We start from the raw sequence: 17407 nt of genomic DNA, 5'->3' as shown, positions 1-17407 counted from the left end.
TGAGCCTGCGGTGACGCCATGTGTCACGTGGCTGCTGGCAAGTCCAGTGCTTGCGAGAGAACGGGAGGGAGGATGAGGAACGCTCAGTATTATTTGGAAAGTCCCCCTGCTCGGGTCTGAGGACTCCTGCCATAGGTGGTCCTTCAGAGGCGAGGAGTCAGTCTCAGACGCAGAGAACCTCGCACAGCCACAGACGTACTGGTCACAGAGATCTGAGCTGTGAGGGGGCCGGGGGTGTTCCTAGCCTGAATCTGAGGTCTGCCTTGTTGAAATAGGCCATTACGCCATCAGCGTCAAAGTGTAAGACGGTACAAATCCTTCTGCGGGCGGGTGGCCCTCAGAGGCTGTCATGGGTGTAAGGGACTTCGGGTGGGTCCATCGCCTCACTGTGTGGATGCTTGTAAATCGGTTAGTCTTGTCTTGTCTTCTGTTGGTAATTTTCAGCAAAGGATATTGCATTTTCACTACAGAAAAATGGATTATCATCCAGATTTTCTCCTTATCCTCTTAGGACCAATTCTGATTCTGCTCTTCACACGAGTGCTCTGAGCAACAAGCCCCAGGACCCCTACGGAGGAGCAGGCCAGTCAGCCTGGCCTGCCCCGTACATGGGTAAGACATACAGGCCCCTGCTGACGGCCCCTGTCTGCAGGTGCTTCGCATCCTGTCCCACGGGAACCTGGAGAGAAGCCTCCCTGGTGCTGAGGACGCGCTCCAGCAGGGCGTGTATGCGCTCAGGGTGAACTGGGTGCTCCCGCTGTGCCCCCCCACCATGCCCCCCCCCCCCCAGGCATCTCCTGGCCCTCGAGCTTCCTCGTCCCCGACTGCACTGTCCCATGCTTTGGCCCTCACCGTTTTCACATGGACCCACAGTAACTTTCTAATTGGTCTCCTCCTCTTCAGTCTTAGATCTCTCCAAGACTGGGTTTTACACTGGGTTCTCTGGAAATCCTCTTTCCCATCCAGAATCTGAGCAAACTGAGAAATAAAACCAGAAGTAGCAGGTGGAGCTAAATACCACCTTTACTACCAATGAGAGGAAGCGGCTTCCCTCTGTGGGCCCATGCCTATCAGGACTGAACCCCTGGGTGAGGCTGACTCCCCCAGGGCCAGCAGCACTGGCCCAGGCTGGCCCCCCACGGGAAGAGTAACGGGGTTAGACTGAAGGGCAGGGCCGAGCAGAGAGGGCTGGCTGGCTGTGGGAAGGCGCCCCTGAGCAGAGGACAGGGCGCTGAATTGGAGCTGGGGTGGCCCACTCAGCTGCTCCCCGTTTTGCTGGATGGCTCATCCACCCATCTCCCCTGGGCCACAGGCACAAGAAGGGTAGAGAGGCCGGGAGTGGGGAGAAGGCACACGTGTGCCCCCTGCTCCCACAGCAAACCCAAATCTGACCGTATTATTCTACTGCTTAAAACCTCAGTGCCACCCCCTCACCTCCAGGAGAGAGTCCAAATCTCTCCGTCTGGGCTGAGAGCCCCAGGATCTGGCCATCACCCCCCTCTTCCCCTTCTGTCCACACTCACCAGCCTCATTCCCCAAGCCGACCACGTGAACTGCTTTGGGTTCTACTGATGTCCCATCCTGTTCTGTCTCCTCCTTTCTGGCACCTACCTGACCAGCACCCCCAGCTTCGTCACCATTTCTGTGGAACATCCTTGACCTTCCTCCCTTTGCAGCCCAGAACCACCATGTGCTAACACCCCAAAGCCCCTTGCGCAGGTGGTGATGTTGGCACCTGTGCCACCTGATTGCCTTCCTCCCGGGTGCTTTTCTCCTTGGGCTTATATAGATTTCTTGAAGTTAGCATCTCAGTGGTCTCATCTCCGGCCCAGGGCCTGGCGCCCAGGAGCCCTCCATGGTGGAGGAGTGGGAGAAATCACACGGTGGCTTATGTCACAGGGCACTTGCCAAACAGGTCTCGGTGCTGCCTGTAACCTGCGCAGGAGCAAGGCTGGGCCACTAAGACACTCCCAACCTGCCCATCCAGGGCTTATACTCCAGCAGGAACGAGGCTTCTGCATTACCACGTGCAGGATGACCTGCCCACAGTTAGGGCTAGGCGTTTGGTCTTATAACGGGAATAAATAAACCTGGGCTGAGACGATACTGGCTTTTCTGGTTTTCTCTACTTCTCAAGCCATTTAAAGCCAAAATGTCTCTGTTCCTTCTGAGAACAGTCAGGGTTTTATTTCCTTGCACATATGTGGGGATGGGATTTAATAATAATTGTTGCTTTATTTGTTCCCTTGGGGCAGTCCAGAGATGACTACATTTACCTAAAGAGTTGTTTCCTTGTGAAGGGTGAGATCTTTTAGAATCGGTTCTGGCCATCTAGCCAGGTCTGCACACATGGGTATATGAGCGTAAAGCCGGCAGTTCGGTTGGGATTGGATATGGGCCCGCGGCTCTCTGCTTGCAGAAGTGGGGTGTGGGGGAAGATGGAGTAGTTGAGTTTCCGGATGGGTAGAGGTGAGGACACGTAAGCAAAGCGTGAACTGCAGCAGAGACCAGTCAGTGCCGGAGCTGGTGGGTGCGGTCAGATCTTAGCCTCCTTGGCCAGGGAGGGAACCAGATCGATAGGTCTTTGGAAGCCCGATAAAGAGCTGCATTTCTGCCTCTGCCATTCCTTCATTTGTGTTGCCCTCTGTCCAAGTTTATGCTTCTCTAGGAAGGGCCAGTGGCCTAGAAAGAACAAGGAAGTCATAGGTGATTCAAGTAATGAGATTTTGAGGCCTGCATGCATAGAGAAAAGAAAGTAAGTAAAGAAAGTGATCAGTTGAGTGAAGTATTTATGCAAAGAGTGACATCTGCCTCTGAGCAAAGAGGTGAGAAGTGTCTGAAGGTGTGAGTGAGGCTGGTAAGAAAGGCCAAAGAATGTGAATGTCCATCCTGGAAGCAACAGGAAAGGCAGAAAGAAAGGAAGAAATCCCGGAGCAGAATTGCTGGCCTGCTTAGAGACTCACGTGGCCACTCCGTGTGGGATCAGCAGGTAGAGATGGCTGGGTCACGGCATCTGGCTGCCCCGGAGGGTGGGCTGACCCCCCAGCTTGAGCGTCTGAACTGTGTGCCCGCTTCTGCATAGTTGCCTCGCAAGTACAGCAGAACTCAGAAACATCCAAATATGGATGTGTTTACATGGGAAAGACAGTGTGTTTAAAACATTATTCAAGTCTCCAAGGATAAGAATTATTTCTGGAGAATTATGTCTGTTGGTGGGAGCTGATTTAAATAGTCTCATGTATTTTCCCCCTGTAATTCATTAAAGTTTTTCATTTCTTTCCTTTTGGGTTTTAAAAATATCAACTAGCTTTGCAAAAAGGTATTTCTTATTATAGGACCAACCAAATAAAGACTTGAAAAGTGATGGGAAAGTATAATTGAAGTCTAGAATCAGGCTCTGCCACAGAAACAGTAATGACTGCTCTTTCCCTGGGAATCTTTCCTGAGCATTACGATGTAGCCTCAATTAATGTTTCAACTATTTTTTTCCCTTGGTTATGAGCAGATAAGGGAGCATCTGCTCATAGCTTGACTACACGAGCAATAAACTGTGTTGCATTCATGAACAGAGGTTTGTGGCCCAAGAAAATAAAGACATTAGCCTGATACATATTTAATAATTTTCCTAATGGTTTTTGAGTTACAGGTCAATTAGAAATAAATAGTAAGTAGTTGATGCAAATGACAGGAATAATCTTTTATACAGCTAAACAAGAATTTTACAGTTTCTCTTTTCTTGTTTAATTATCCAGAATCTATAAAGAGTGATGTTGATCATTCCCCTGGCAGCGTGTGCAGTTCGGTTCTCTCACACCCGCACAGATGGGCGAGCAGGGGCCCCTGTGGCACTGCCCTGTCCCATAGCCGAGGACCCCTGAGCTCGCCCCGCTTGCCGCAGCCTGCCAAGGGGGCCCGGCTCTCAGAGCAGCCGGGCACCAAGCACAGAGGGGTGCTGGACACTACTCCACCCCGAGCTGGAGCTGCTGAGCATTGCCGGCCTTGGGAACATTAGCCCCGAGCTGCTTCTCTGGGCAGGAGGCTGCCTTGCCCTCTGACCTCCGCAGGCGGTGCCCTTTGACCCGCACAGTTAAGGAGAAGGCCAAAAGCACAGATAACCTGGAAAGGCACGAGACTGTGAATGACCCCTGATTCCACAGACAGGCTGGAGAGGGGACCTGGTGAGGGGCAGAAAGGGTCACGCCGTGGCGGGAGGGCCTGGGATGGGGAGGCCTCTTGAAGGACGCAGTCTGGTTAAGGACCCACATCTCAGGCCCCCTCCACGCAGCAAATGAATTTCGTGCTAGAAGCTGCTTCAGGGGCGGTGAGCCTGGGTGCAGGGAGGGAATGTGGCCTCCGTCATGGGAGAGGGCACCCCTGGGTGGCGGCCGGGCCGAGGCAGCCTGGGTTGTTGCTGTCCCCTCCCCAGTGGGGCTGATGGGAGTGACTTTCCTCCTAGATAGCCAGTCACAATGCTGTTCCTGTCTGTTTTTAACCCTTTATCTGTAGTTGAATCCTGTGATATTTTGTGTCCAAGCCTTGGGTGTGTGGGTTGTACGTCGGCCTGGTGCCCCCAGCCCCCAGCCCCACGAAGCGGATGCCATTCCCACCCTGCCTCTGCCTGGCGGCCGTGTCCCTCCTTGCCTGGACCATTTCGCTCTTTTCCACCTGGTCTGCCCGCCCTTAGGCGTCCTCCCCACCATCACCTCCAGCTCTGCGGTGGGAACGGTCCCCTCAGGCTTGGCTGTGACCACGTCCCAGCTCCAGTCCAAGCCCAGTGGTCCCTGCATCACCCAGCCTTGTCGCCATACCTCCCACCTCGGGCTCCAGCCAGGCGGCACCATTCTGCCCCTGCTGCTCACTGTCCTCACCGCCCCCCTCTGCCGTCTCCCCCTCCTGTCTACACTGGGGCATCCCCTTCAGCCTCGCTCCCAAGTGTCTGGACCCCTGTAGGTACAGCAAGCTGGACATTCTGAAGGCACCTGGGCCAGAGGTCTAGTCCCAGAACTCATGGGCAGCGTGATCTCGGGGGGTAATGAGAGCATTCGCCTCAGAGCTGCTGCAAAGACAGCATGAGGTCACTGTGTGAAGCACCTGGCACACAGGCGGGCACTGATGTTGGCGCTTGTTACTACCATCCTCCTCCTCCTCCTCCCGTGCCTAACCCAGTGGCGCCGCCTCCATGCAGCCTTCCTTCTGCTCCAGTCTGACGGGGAGAGACGGTACTAATGGGCTGACATGGGGGGCGTCTGCTCACCTCTCAGGTAGTTTCACCCCAGAGCCGTTCGCTGACTCCTTGAGTTCTAGGGACTGGTCAGCCTTACTGATTAAACTGAAAACTGCCCTTACTGGTTAATCCCGGAGTGACTGGTGTCCTGATGACGAAGAGATGCTTCAGCATAACCGTACCAGGCTGCTGTACACACTTAGGTTTGATCTGTAATAAGGTGATCGCTTTCTGGTGATGAGAATGGTCACGTTAGAGAACTTGGCCCCTAGGAGGGTCCCTAGGAAGCCACAGTATGAATCAAAGTTTCTCTCCCCCCTCGTGACAGCGCGGATTGCAGAGCCTCACCTCTTGTCTCTCCACACCTCACTTGCCAACGTGCTGCGCACAGGGCCTTTCGTTAGCTGTGCCCGGTCCTAATCACCTGCAGCCGAGCCCGCATCTCTCGGGGCCACAGGCCGCCTGAGGTAGCAGCCTCCGAGGGGGGCATTAACAATGGAGATGGTGGTGCCCGTTGTCACACCCTCTGAATCAAAATCTTTGAGGGTTGAACCCGTGAAGCTGCATTTTACCTTGTTTACCCAAGTCTTTACATGCACTAAAATAAAGTTTTAGATAGTTAACTTAGATTCTGTTTCCATGGGCCTCACAGACATTCTCTCTCTTTGAGTGTGCATAGTTTATGGGCCTCTTACTGCTCCTGGCGAGTCTCAGGGTTACCCCTGCCCCTGGGCTCCAGTAAAATTTCTGGCTCCTCCCAGTGTTACAGAATCTGCGTCCACGTTCTGTCTTCTCTGCTTACTCTGTCTCCTGGCCACACCCGGCTCTACTCAGTGCAGGAACCTAGTATGTGTTGAGACAATGATTAATAGACATTAGGTAAAGTTACATAGACTAGTCAGGTTAATTTATATATTAAGCTTATCCAGAAATTTATGTAAACTTTAAGTAAATATGCCTAAATATTTTAAAGGCTTAGAACTTTGAAATTTGTCCCGATTTTATATTGAAAAGTCTTTCAGTATACCTGATTCCTTCGAAGAGAATGGTAACATATTCATTCTTGTCATGATTCTTTGGTTTTAGCTTAGAGCAATGAGAAATACTGTGTCATCTGCAGTATATTTTGTGGATTAAAAGTACTTACTCAACCAGAATTTATTCTGAATCAAGTTTTTAAGACTTTGTGAATAGTGATTATATATACAATTTAAATTCACAGAGACTTGAGATACATTTCCAAAAAAATAACTTGACTGTTTGCAAAAAATGTAAATAAAAACATACAGCATGGAACTTCCAATTTGCTCCTCTAGGCACTCACCGTAAGCATGAGGCGGTGACGTGGGCATTTTGGGTTGCCTGTCCTTCCCCTACCGATTATGCGTCCAGAAGAGAGTTTTGGTCTGTCCATCTTCATGATTTGAATAGAGGTTCTTAGACTTTGTGAATTGTTCTTTCAGGACAGAGGCAGTAAAAAAAAAAAAAAACTTAAAACTAAGATTAAAGGAAAAGAAAAGTAGGAAGGAACCAACTCTAGCCTTTAATTAGCCATATCGATTTTAATTTTAGTATAAATGCTAATGTACCTTGGGTGGACATCCATGTACCAGAATTGCTCTGGAATTTTCAAAATTTTACTTCAGATCAGGAAGTTACATACAGTACATGAATAAATACAAGTGAAAGTGCCACATCAAAGTGTTCTTCTTCTTTCCCACTAGGTTTCTGTGACGGTGAGAATGATGTACACGGGGAAGGTATGGATTGACTCACTTACCTGTGCTGCGGGGAATGCTGACTACAGTAGATGTGACCTCTTAGCATCTGAACTAATCTCATGTTCTCAGGAATTCCCAAAGTGCCGACCACTGCTGATTGCCACTTTTCTGAGATGCTCTGTACAATTATAAAATTAAGGCTAGTCATGCCCAAGGCCATGAGACTGTGCAGGCCCTCCCTGATCTGGCCTCGACCTCCCAAATTTTATTTCTATCACTCTCCTTACCCTGCACCCCATTTGAAAAGAGCAGCTCTGCTCAGTAGCTGTCCACCATGTCCTCACTCTGAAGGCCCTTTTCCTGATCTTCCCTCTGGGAATGGCCTTTTCCTTACCTCTGAAGGGCTCCAGCCCCAGCTCCAGGGCCGGCCGTGGTGTCTTCCTGCCTGCTGGTGAGCTGCGCGGTACCCTTAGCCCTCCTGGGCCCCCACCCGCTTCTCCTCTCGGTCGTGGGCTCCGACGTGCTGCCCCTCCCCCCAGCTAGACTATAAATCCCCTGGAGGCTGAGTCCAGCTCTTACTCATCTGGGTGTCCCCACAGCAGTGTGCAAAACACCTTTCCTAGTACAGCCAGTGCATATTTGTTAAATAAATTAGTTTTTAGAAAGATAATTTGGCCAAAAGTGGGATGGTTGCCTTGTAATGCAATGACTATGCAGCCTCTTCCCTTTCAGGAGCATCTTTCCCTGGCCCACTGAAAGAGGAGAATCTGTTAAATGTTCCTAATCCACTGCCAAGACAGCCGTGGGAGACCAGGGAGGTAGGTAGACGATCCTCAACTCTGTTCTCGCTGAATGTTTGCACCTCCGAGGTCATCGTAAAATCCTGCAGAGGGAAAAACAGGAGGAACTGGGGACAAGGAAGAGGGGCTGTCTGGGGACAGAGATAAGAAGAATATGCTGGGCAGTGATGGTTCAAATAGAAACTATCACAGTTATCAATGAATCAGTACAGTCATCTCTTGCCCTCTAATTTTCATGTGAATGTGCTTGTCCAGGAAAACCTCTGAGCCCCCCATTTCATTCATGTTACTGAAAGTGCAGAAACCTGGTCCCACTCGCAGGCAGGTGCTTCTGTTGCGTAGCCAGCACCGGCCAGTCACCAGCTCTGCTCGCCCACCAGCTGTCCCTTTCCTTGACCAGGGACAGTTGACCTGAGTCCTCCGGGGGTCACATGCGTTTCATGATGTCTGCGAGCCTTTGAGCATTTGTATCTCCAGCTGTGCGAGCTGACCTGCCCTGTGGCTCTCTGGAGACCCCCCCCACTGTGGGGAGAGGGTGGTCCCATGGGTCTTACTGGGCCTTTCTTCCCGTAGGGGAGCTGTGGTGCCTTTGAAAGAGAGTGGGTCCGTCCGCCCCGCCCTTGGGGGTGCTCCACCGCCATTTCCTGTATTTTCTTAACCACCCCACCTGTTCAGGCTTCCCGTTCCCATTTCTCCTGCCCAGTCTACCAAAGTCATTGTCAGCATCAGGGTGGGCTTGGAAGGCCTTTTATGAAAATGAGATGTATTTGGTGTTTAATCTTTCGGAGGGTGGGGGGAGAAGAGATTATTTAAAATTCACATCCTTAAACACAGCGGAGGCAGCCGTGTGTTTTTTGGCTGTAGGAGGCCCAAGCGGTTTGGGAGGCCTTTCTGGGAGGACAGCTTATCTCCTCCAGCAAAGAAGGCAGGGGCACCCACTCTCCCCGAGGGCCGGGGATACTCTCTCTGGGAAAAGTGCTCACCTCTGTTCGTTCTTAGGGATCTGCAGTACTCCGTAAATCACGTCTGCAGAGTAGCGTTGAGTTAAATCATTTCCTGGGAGAAGGTTGAGTCAGTAGGGTCATTTATTTTTGTCAGCATGTATTGCCAGGCTTTGTAGCTGCAGGACTATTACCATGAACAAGATAAAATCTCTGCCCATCCCTCCTAGAGCTTAAATTCTACTAGTTGAAATATTTATTTTCTTCTGACATTAATTTCCTCTTTCTTCACCCCGTTTTTTCTGTTTTCTTTTCCTCTCAAACCAATTAGAAAAGTAACATTTATTTAAAAGCTCTATATGTTAAACATGGGGCGTTTTGGAGAAAATAATATTCACCTAGAAGATAAATGAATAAAGCAACAAATTAAGGAAATCTAGTAATGTTTTGTCACATGTTACTGTATTATTAATGTGTTATGCCTGGGAAAGTCCAGTCGAAACTTAGGCAGCTGCCGTGTGAAGGTGCTGTTTCTGTTTGCTGGCTCACACTCCTGGGGTCCCAGGACACCTACAAAGACATTGAAAACACTTGAACTTGGCTCTACTACAAGTAAGCCCCGCTTTCTGCTTCTCTCTGCAGATCCAGTCTCTGTCGGGGCGCCCTCGACCTTGTGATGTCGGAGGCGGCACGTAAGTGATGCGCCTTTGTTCATGGCTCAGAGGCCGCCGGAAGGCTCTCACCAAAGGGAAGCCCCACTTGTCACAGGACCCTGAGAAACTTCACTTGTTATGTAGCAAGTTACCTGGCTTCTCACAAAAGCAGCAGCTCTCTTGGTGCTCGCATTTCATTTGTTTATACTAATTAAATTACGTAACTGCAATAACAAATAGAGCTGCCGTAAGTATGTTTGAGAGTAATCCGGCTGACTCTTGGTAAGCACACAGCGCACCTGGGAGAAGCAGCAGCCGAAGCACGTGGGCACGGAGAGGGGCGCCAGCCCACTGCCCCTAGCCACAGGGAAAGGGGGTAACCTGGCACCCTGGTTACCTGGCCGGTAACTAAGGCAGTGTCTGCGAATGTACTTAATGCCCTGAACCGTATACTTAAAAACGGTCAATCTTCTGCATATTTCACCATGATTTTAAAAATCAACGGACGATTAATACATAGGAAAATTTGCAATATGAAGAGTTTCTGTGAAACCATTAATGAATGAGTATGTGTGGTACTATACAACTTTACTCCCTGAAAGATTTGAGACAGCTTACCAAAATATGTATAGTACAAAAAGATTAATAAAGTGTAAAAAATAAATTAAGATTCATGAGGAAATTGGGGCTAAGGAGGAACGAAGAGATGTACGAGATGACGGAGCCCCCACGTGAACAGATGCTAGGAGGGACCCCATCAGTGTGAGCAGGTCAGTGGTCCAGACACTGTTTCCCTGTGACACTGTGACAGGCTGGAGGACCCGTCTGCCACTCGGGTCTGCAGAGGGAGGACGGCGCCTTGGACTTGACGGCGCCATCCTAAGAGTTGGGTGAGGCCGCTGCCCCACGGCTTAGAGCCGAAACCAGCATGGAAAGAGCAATGCTTTCTGGGGCCAAAATAGCGTGTTTTAAAAAGGGGACCCTTTCATGGCCGAGCTGGACAAGCACACATTTTAGAGGGTCCGAGCATGAGCTAAATCTCCTTCAGGAAATCCTTAGATATCATTCCCCCAACAAGGCTTTCTGTGAGTTTGTCACCGGCAGGGCTCAGGGTGCTCCCTGCCGAGTCCCTGGAGCACGTGTGTTTTGGCTGGTTGAACATAAACTCGTGTAACTAGCAGCCCACTGAGCTGAGCTGATGGCTGACCTTCTCTTCCGAAAGTCGGAAAGCCTGCTGGGACTCACGCCTGGGCAGAAGACCCTCGTGCAGGCGTGTAGGACGTCCCCGCGGACGGGGCCTCGGCCCCAGCCCAGGGGGCTGCATTACAGCCTCCGGCCGCAGCGCTTTAACGGGTCAGTTTTAAAGTGGGTGTTTCTTAGATGAAGAATGTTGCTCTCTTGCTCCTAGGTTAGAGGTGAGTTCCACTCAGTGACTTTAACTCTTCCAAATATTTACTGACCCTCCTCCCAATTCTAGGCACTGGGGCAGAACAGCGAACAAAACAGACCAGGGAGCCAGGCGGTCAGGCAGGTAAATAGTGTGTGTGCCACGTGCTGGAAAATACAGTGCAGAGAAAGCAGCCAGGTAGGGAGGGGGCAAGGCCTCTCTGACAAGCTGACTTGTGGCCAGAACCCAGGAGGAAGTGGGGGGACGAGGGCTCCAGGCAGAGGGACAGTGAGCATACGGGCTCCGAGTCAGGAGCGTGCCTGCAGAGTGAGGAGGCTGGCGTGGCTGGGATCCCACTCGAGTCAGGTCGGCATCCCTGGGGGGTTTTGAACCAGGCCTCCGCCTTTCCCGCTCCACCTTCGTTCCCAGCCGCCCATCCCTGGACCCTTCTGTCAGGCAGAGAGCCCGTCTGTGCTCCCAGTGAGCAGCTCCGGGCTCCAAGTTTACCTCCCAGTCCTTGGCCTTTAACCCTGTAACTAGGTTCATCCATCCCGCCACCTGAGACGGGATATCACGCTCTTCTCCCTCACCCACCAACCTGGACACCTTTCCTACTCCCATTTCTTTTCAGGCCCCCCACCCGTTACTGGGGCCCTGCTGCTTTCACCCCAAAGAGGGAGGCCATGGGGAATGAATGCCGGGCTCCCCTCCTGCCCTCGTTCCTCTCTTCCTGGTCTAGAAGCAGGCGTCCCTCCCACTCAGGGCACCCCCTGCCCACTCCCTGGCCTTTGTCCGCACCGGCCATTCTGAGGCCGCTCTCCTGCCGAGCCTTCCCTCTGTCTTCTCCACCTTTCCGGCTCCCTAGGTCTTCGCTCTGCATTTAAATAGCTTAAGGATCCTTCACCCAGAAGTCCTTCCGTGACCCTGCATTCCCTTAGTTCCTTCCTTCCTTCTCGTTTCCAGAATTCTCAGCCACACTGTTTGAAAGAGTGTTTACTCTAGAGTCTTCCTTACTGCTTGTCTGGCTCCCACCCACTCTGTTCCAACCAAGGCACCCCCATGTCATGTTCTTATATCACGTCTGAAACAATTCACGATCTTAGCTATGTCCCCGCCTGGTGCCCACTCCTTGGGGGCCATCCCGTGCTGCACAGTCAGAGTCACTCTTGAGGCCTTCCTGAAACAGCCCTAGGCCCTGTCCCTGGCTCTCGGCCCCACTCTGACCTGTCTGCCTGCCTGCTCAGCGGTGGCATCCCTCACGTCTCTGCCTGCAGGCCTGCCCGCCCCCAGGCGCTAGCCCCTCTGCCTGTCCCACCCATGGGTGTGTCTTTCCCTGCTTTCGACCTTCCACTGGCTTTGTCATCAGCGTGCCAGTTGCAGCCCAGGTGCTTGTCCAGCCGCGTCTCCCACCACCACCCTCCCAACCAACCTCGGCCTAGCGCCATGGCTGAGTGGCTAGGGCACATTGTGCGGTTCCCCCTGCCTGAAATGACCTTCCTGCCTGGATCACCCGAGTTCTTCAGCCTTGGAACTCAGCTCGGCAGCCCGCCCCGGAGCGGAAGCTGCCTCCGGCCTGCCGGTCCTTCCCGCCTCCCGGCTCTGGCGCTGCCCCACAGCCGGGTCGCAGTCCCCTGCAGTCCTTGTGCCAGTGGCAGTAGGGGGGGGCACCCTCCGGGGGTGCCCTCCCGACAGGTGCGTGTCGCCTGCAGTCAGCGCCTCACCCGAGTTCAGTGCCTCCTCCAGTCATTCTCTTCTCCGTCCTCGCCGTCCTTCCCTCGGTCAGACCCGCAGACCCGCAGCACGGCGGGAGCCTTCCACCCGCTCTGCCTGCCCCTCTGCTCCCTTGGGCCACCCTCCCTCCCCACCGTAACTGCAGTGGCGTTTCTGAAATGGCATTCTCCAGCCTAAGCCTGGGCTCCCTGTCCTCTAGTCCCCGGTCCAGGCTCTTCAGGACAGCACTTCCTCTCTTCCTTGCTCCCCCACCTCTCCCCCTTACCCCTTGCTACTCGCCTCCCTGCTCTGCCCTGACCCTCGCCTGCCAAGCTGCTTGCAGTCCGAGGAGCACGCTTGGTAAAGCCTTCCCCACCAGCCCGTCTGGCCCTGACAGCTCCTGCATCCCGGCGTCACTTGTGCCCAGCGCTTACCCCACTGCTTATCACACCCGCCTGGGCAGCTTCCTTCCATGCTGAGGCTGCCTGCTTCACCCGCCCTCCTCGCCTGCCTGCCTGCCTGGGAACTCGGGGAGCAGTGCCCGGCAGACCTGTGCTGAGGCTCCTCCCTAGACCCTGCACGTGCGAGGTCCACTCACGTGCAGTCCGAGCTCTGCCGGGGGTCACAGGGGAGCACCACCTGTCCTGAGGGGCAGCCAACGGGGGTGCAGAGAGTGGCCCCAGCTTGGCCCTAGGCTGGTGCCCAGTAGGTCTGGGGTGGGCAGAGAAGGGGGGCACTGAAGGCCAGGGCTGGGTTTCCATATGTTCTAGTGCAAAACTCCAAGGGTCAGAGAATTCTGAATTTGAATCTGGCCTTCCAGGCTGTTATGAAGGTGTAATTTGTCAAGACAGAAACAGACGTAGCTCATTTAAGGGTTAGTTTATTTGATTTGTAATTTTCAGGCATGTAAATGGATGGTATGGGGGCCTCCCTTTGACTCTTGCCATGGCCTGTGGATGTTAGGGGGGAGCCTGACCGTGAACACGCGGTGTGCTCGTTCGTCGCTGCACTGCCAGCACGTAGCCCGTGCCTGGCACACAGTGACCAACCAACAGATTTTGATAAGTGAATGGTAACATCTCTTCCTCACTTTAAAGTTTGTAAAACTACAATTTAAAAATATATATCTTAGAAGGTATCTGGTTGATATAGAGATATTTTTTTTTTTTGGTAGAAAAGATAATTTAGAAACCTAGCAAAAAGAACCATATGAATATAAAGCAGTGCCCATAATTCATCTAGTGCTTTATAATTTTCAAATTAATTTTGGATCCATAACCTAACCTGGTCTTGGAAAATAGTCCTGTGGGGATGGCATAGATGCCATCCTTAGTCCAATTTAATAGGTAAGGAAATTGCATTATAGAGAGGTCAAGCCAAGGTCACAGTTCTCAGAATGGGAGAGAGTCAATGGACTTAGATCTTTGATACTCTCTGCTCTTATTTGATAAGGACAAAATCTTCTGTCTTATTCCCCAACAGCAAATGCATTTTAGAAAGTAATACTTGCCTTCCTTTTTTCAGTGCTCTTCCACACAACGGTCAAAACATAGGCCTCTCCCCCTTTCTGGGGACCCTGAACACTGGGGGGTCACTGCCAGATCTAACCAACCTCCACTACTCAGCGCCCCTGCCAGCCTCCCTGGATGCTGGTAACCACGGCTTTGGCAGCATGGGCGTGGGGAACAGCGTGGGCAACCTCCCGGCTGCTATGACTCACCTGGGCATAAGAAGCCCTTCCGGTAAGTGTCGCCCCCTCAGTAAGGTCCATGCCCATGTCTCCTGGTGGCTTAATCCCGGGTGGCCTGTCAGCAAGTCACTGAACGACAGTGACCGCCTCTGAGTCAGAGACAGTGACGTGCGCGTTTGCGGGGCTCCGGGCCCTGCGGGTGTGTCACTCTGGTGGTTGATTCCCGCTGGGTTTGTTGAGCTTGGGGGCAGCTCTGCTAAACCTCGTTCTTTACGGTCTTTGCTAGCCCGCGGGGCCCGGTGCCCAGAGAGTGAGATGAGTGAGATGTGCGAGTCAAGGGGACACTGTCCCTTCCTGCTGGGTTGGTTGGACAGTGTTAGTGGCTCTTAGCAGCATATGATGGTATTTTATGATTGCATACCTCTTTCTAGATCTCTCCATTTTCATTTTGGGTTTCAAAAGAGAATATTTTGAATTTTAGAAAGTTTATAGTGGATACAATGAAAATACTTAGACTTAGTAGATACACATATTAAATGGAAATCTACCACAGTTTAAAACTATTGGTTCACATTTTCAGAAGTGCTTCACAATGCAGCACAGAGCTGTATTAAAGGGCTGCCCGTCATGTGATTCAGGGGTGACTGTATGAGTCTGCGTGCACTTGCTTGGACCCTGACAGATGCTCTTGTCGATGTCTAGGGCAGGTGTTGATCCCTTTAATTCCCAGGATGGGGTACAACCCCGCCGGTCCTAGGAATTGTGGTTTCCTTTGGAAGAGATGCTCACGATGGTCCTTCGCCTGGGGAAGTGCGGCTGGTTTCCACTCTGGGTTCAACAAGACTGTGAACACAGATCAGAATTTACCACTCAGATGAGGGAGTCCTTGCGGGTGGCCACCTGGCGGGCTCTCGGGTGGCTGCCCTGGTGCTGCCGTTATGCAACGTGATTTCAGGTGTGAAGAGTGAATTGTAGAGAACACCTGCATTTATTGATGTCATTTAATTAGCCTGCTGCCTTCCCTGTGTGTCCTGGCAATTCTCATGAACGGGGGCATCCAAGGTCATGGCAAAGCAGCACCCCCTACCTGCCTCGGGCTCGGGGGAGCTGCGTCCCCAGTGAGCCCTCACTCTTGGCTTCGGCTGTGGAGCTGGGCTTCATCACTGCCGTCACCATCCTCAAAAAAGCTTGTTCTGTCCAGAACACATCAAAAGCAATGTCAAGTTTTTGTAGTTTCTGTGCACGTACATATATTTTTTCAAAGATCATTGAACTTCCTTGCTGAGCAAGTGGGTTTTTAAAAATATCCGAATTCAGATCATTAGCTGTGATTGTTGTTTGAGTCGGCCAAATCTCCTGCCTTTTCTTGGAGGGCTGAGTTGTGGGGTAACACCTTAGGGTTTCATCAGAGACATCTTGTCTACTTTTTAACAATCATTTGCCAGCTAAAATTGCGTTGTTTTGTCGTGTCTTCATTTCCATGACTTTTATTGAACCCTTGACTTTCTGTCAGTGTGAAACAACACGCAGTTCTGTTCATTCCACCAGCTGGTACAAGATGACGGGCAGAACCTGGAAACACGGTGTTGCCTTATGAGATGCACAACACCAGCCTTCGTTCACGGAGCGAAGCCCCTCCGTGCCAGGCCCCGGGCAGGTGCCACTGGTCCAGCAGGGCACAGGACAGGGTGCCTGGCCTCGTGGAGCTTGTGCCCGAGCAGGCTGTGTCAATGCCTTTCCCAAACTCTGGTGCTCACACCGAAATTCACTGCCCACCCCACAAATAAAACAAAGCACCCTCAAAAACTTCATTTCCCCTCAACTGAAACAGACTATGATGAACAGGAGCCAGAAAAACAAAGAAAAAGGAACCCTGGGGTGGGAGGCATGGGAGAGGTCCCTTCCTGTGACTCCCTGGCATGCCTGGGGCATTTGTGGGTCCCCGGAGGTGGCTCCCCAAGAGCCGTGACTCCCTGCGAAAGGATGTGCTCCAGGCCACCAGGGGATCTGGGCAGTGCAGTGGGACAGACATTTGGGGGTTCTAAATACAACTTGTCGTATAGCCCTGGGGTCTTCACCCTGCGCTGGAGCAGAGCGCACAGAACCTTCTCCCTGCAACCCCGGCTCACCTCGTCCTGCCCCCCAGCTGTTGCCCCCGGGCCCTCATTCCTCTAAGAAGAGCTTGTTCTCCCCTCGCTGGCGTCATCCCTGTCTGCCTGCGTCTTGTCCCTGCGTTGGTGCGTCTGGTATTTTCGGTAGGAGAGTTTCTAGGAGCACCTTTACATACAGGATTGTCGTCAGATACCGATAGTACGAAATTAAGTCCCTTTGGTCTGGAAAAGAAAAGATTTGGTCTGCAGTATGGTGAGTCACGTGTGAACCTGTTGTCTTCTAGGTCTGCAGAGTTCTCGGAGTAACCCCTCCATCCAGGCCGCGCTCAATAAGACAGCACTTTCTTCCTCCCTGAACAGCCGCCTGCCGACCTCTGCGCCCAGCCACTCTGCCCTTCACCCTTCGCTCCGTCTCTTTTCCCTCAGCAACCCATCTCTCCCCACCACAAACCTGGGCGGCCCCTCCCGGCGGAGGCAGCCCCCCGTCAGCCCCCTCACGCTCTCCCCCGGCCCCGAAGCACATCCAGGTTTCAGCCGCCAGCTCTCCTCAACCAGCCCGCTGAACCCCTACTCTGCATCACAGGTAATGAACTCCCGGGGACACAGACTGAAGCTTGTGGGAGCCGGTTAGGCCCACGACTCCAGGCAGAGGCCGCGAGGTCTCAGGCCAGGGCGGTGTCCCTCACTGTGAGATCAGAGAGAGTAGAGGTGGAATAACTCAGACTGGGCGGATGCTTTTCTGATAGCACATTCGTCGTGTTGGTTCCTCGAGAGCAAACCCTGAGCCCTTTGCAGTCACCGGCCAACAGAGCTGGGCCTGGGAGAGGGGCGGGTGCAGGGCGCAGGCCAGGCAGGTCTAAGACAGCGCGGGGGGACCGGGGGGCACCGAAGCTCGCCGACTGACTGCAAGTGCTTTAAGCCACAGGGGAGAGGAGAGCGAAGGGAGGCGGCTCCTGCCTTCCCGACCTGTGAGCAGGCTTCGCCCGCGTCCCTAATAATGACGGCAGATTTGAGAAACAGCGCTTCCATTGTTCATGAAATACTGGGTATAAGAAGGATCACACCTCTGTAAAAGGACCCAGGGAAGTCTGTTAAGGAAGAGGCACATTGTGAAGTCACAAACCTGTTGCAGAAACGTGAGGTTCAAACGTCATATTTTGACTTGTTGAG

General features: G+C 52.5%; 1 protein-coding gene across 6 annotated transcripts in view; it reads left to right on the top strand.

Annotated features, from left to right (window-relative positions):
* The window catches only part of CRTC3 (CREB regulated transcription coactivator 3), an 89220-nt gene that overhangs the window by 63272 nt on the left and 8541 nt on the right, over nt 1-17407 (top strand). For 3 of the 6 annotated variants that reach the window (XM_036932068.2, XM_057494823.1, XM_036932066.2), the window contains 6 exons: nt 512-612; nt 6949-6984; nt 7678-7763; nt 9329-9378; nt 13961-14178; nt 16522-16820. In XM_036932068.2, coding sequence (XP_036787963.2) covers nt 512-612; nt 6949-6984; nt 7678-7763; nt 9329-9378; nt 13961-14178; nt 16522-16820 — 790 coding nt within the window. The remainder of the gene's footprint in view (nt 1-511; nt 613-6948; nt 6985-7677; nt 7764-9328; nt 9379-13960; nt 14179-16521; nt 16821-17407) is intronic. The other 3 variants (XM_057494822.1, XM_057494821.1, XM_036932067.2) reach the window with 2 other exon arrangements.

Source organism: Manis pentadactyla, chromosome 18 (assembly GCF_030020395.1).
Source record: "Manis pentadactyla isolate mManPen7 chromosome 18, mManPen7.hap1, whole genome shotgun sequence".
Lineage (NCBI taxonomy): Eukaryota > Metazoa > Chordata > Mammalia > Pholidota > Manidae > Manis > Manis pentadactyla.
This window is presented reverse-complemented; position numbering and strand designations above follow the sequence as displayed.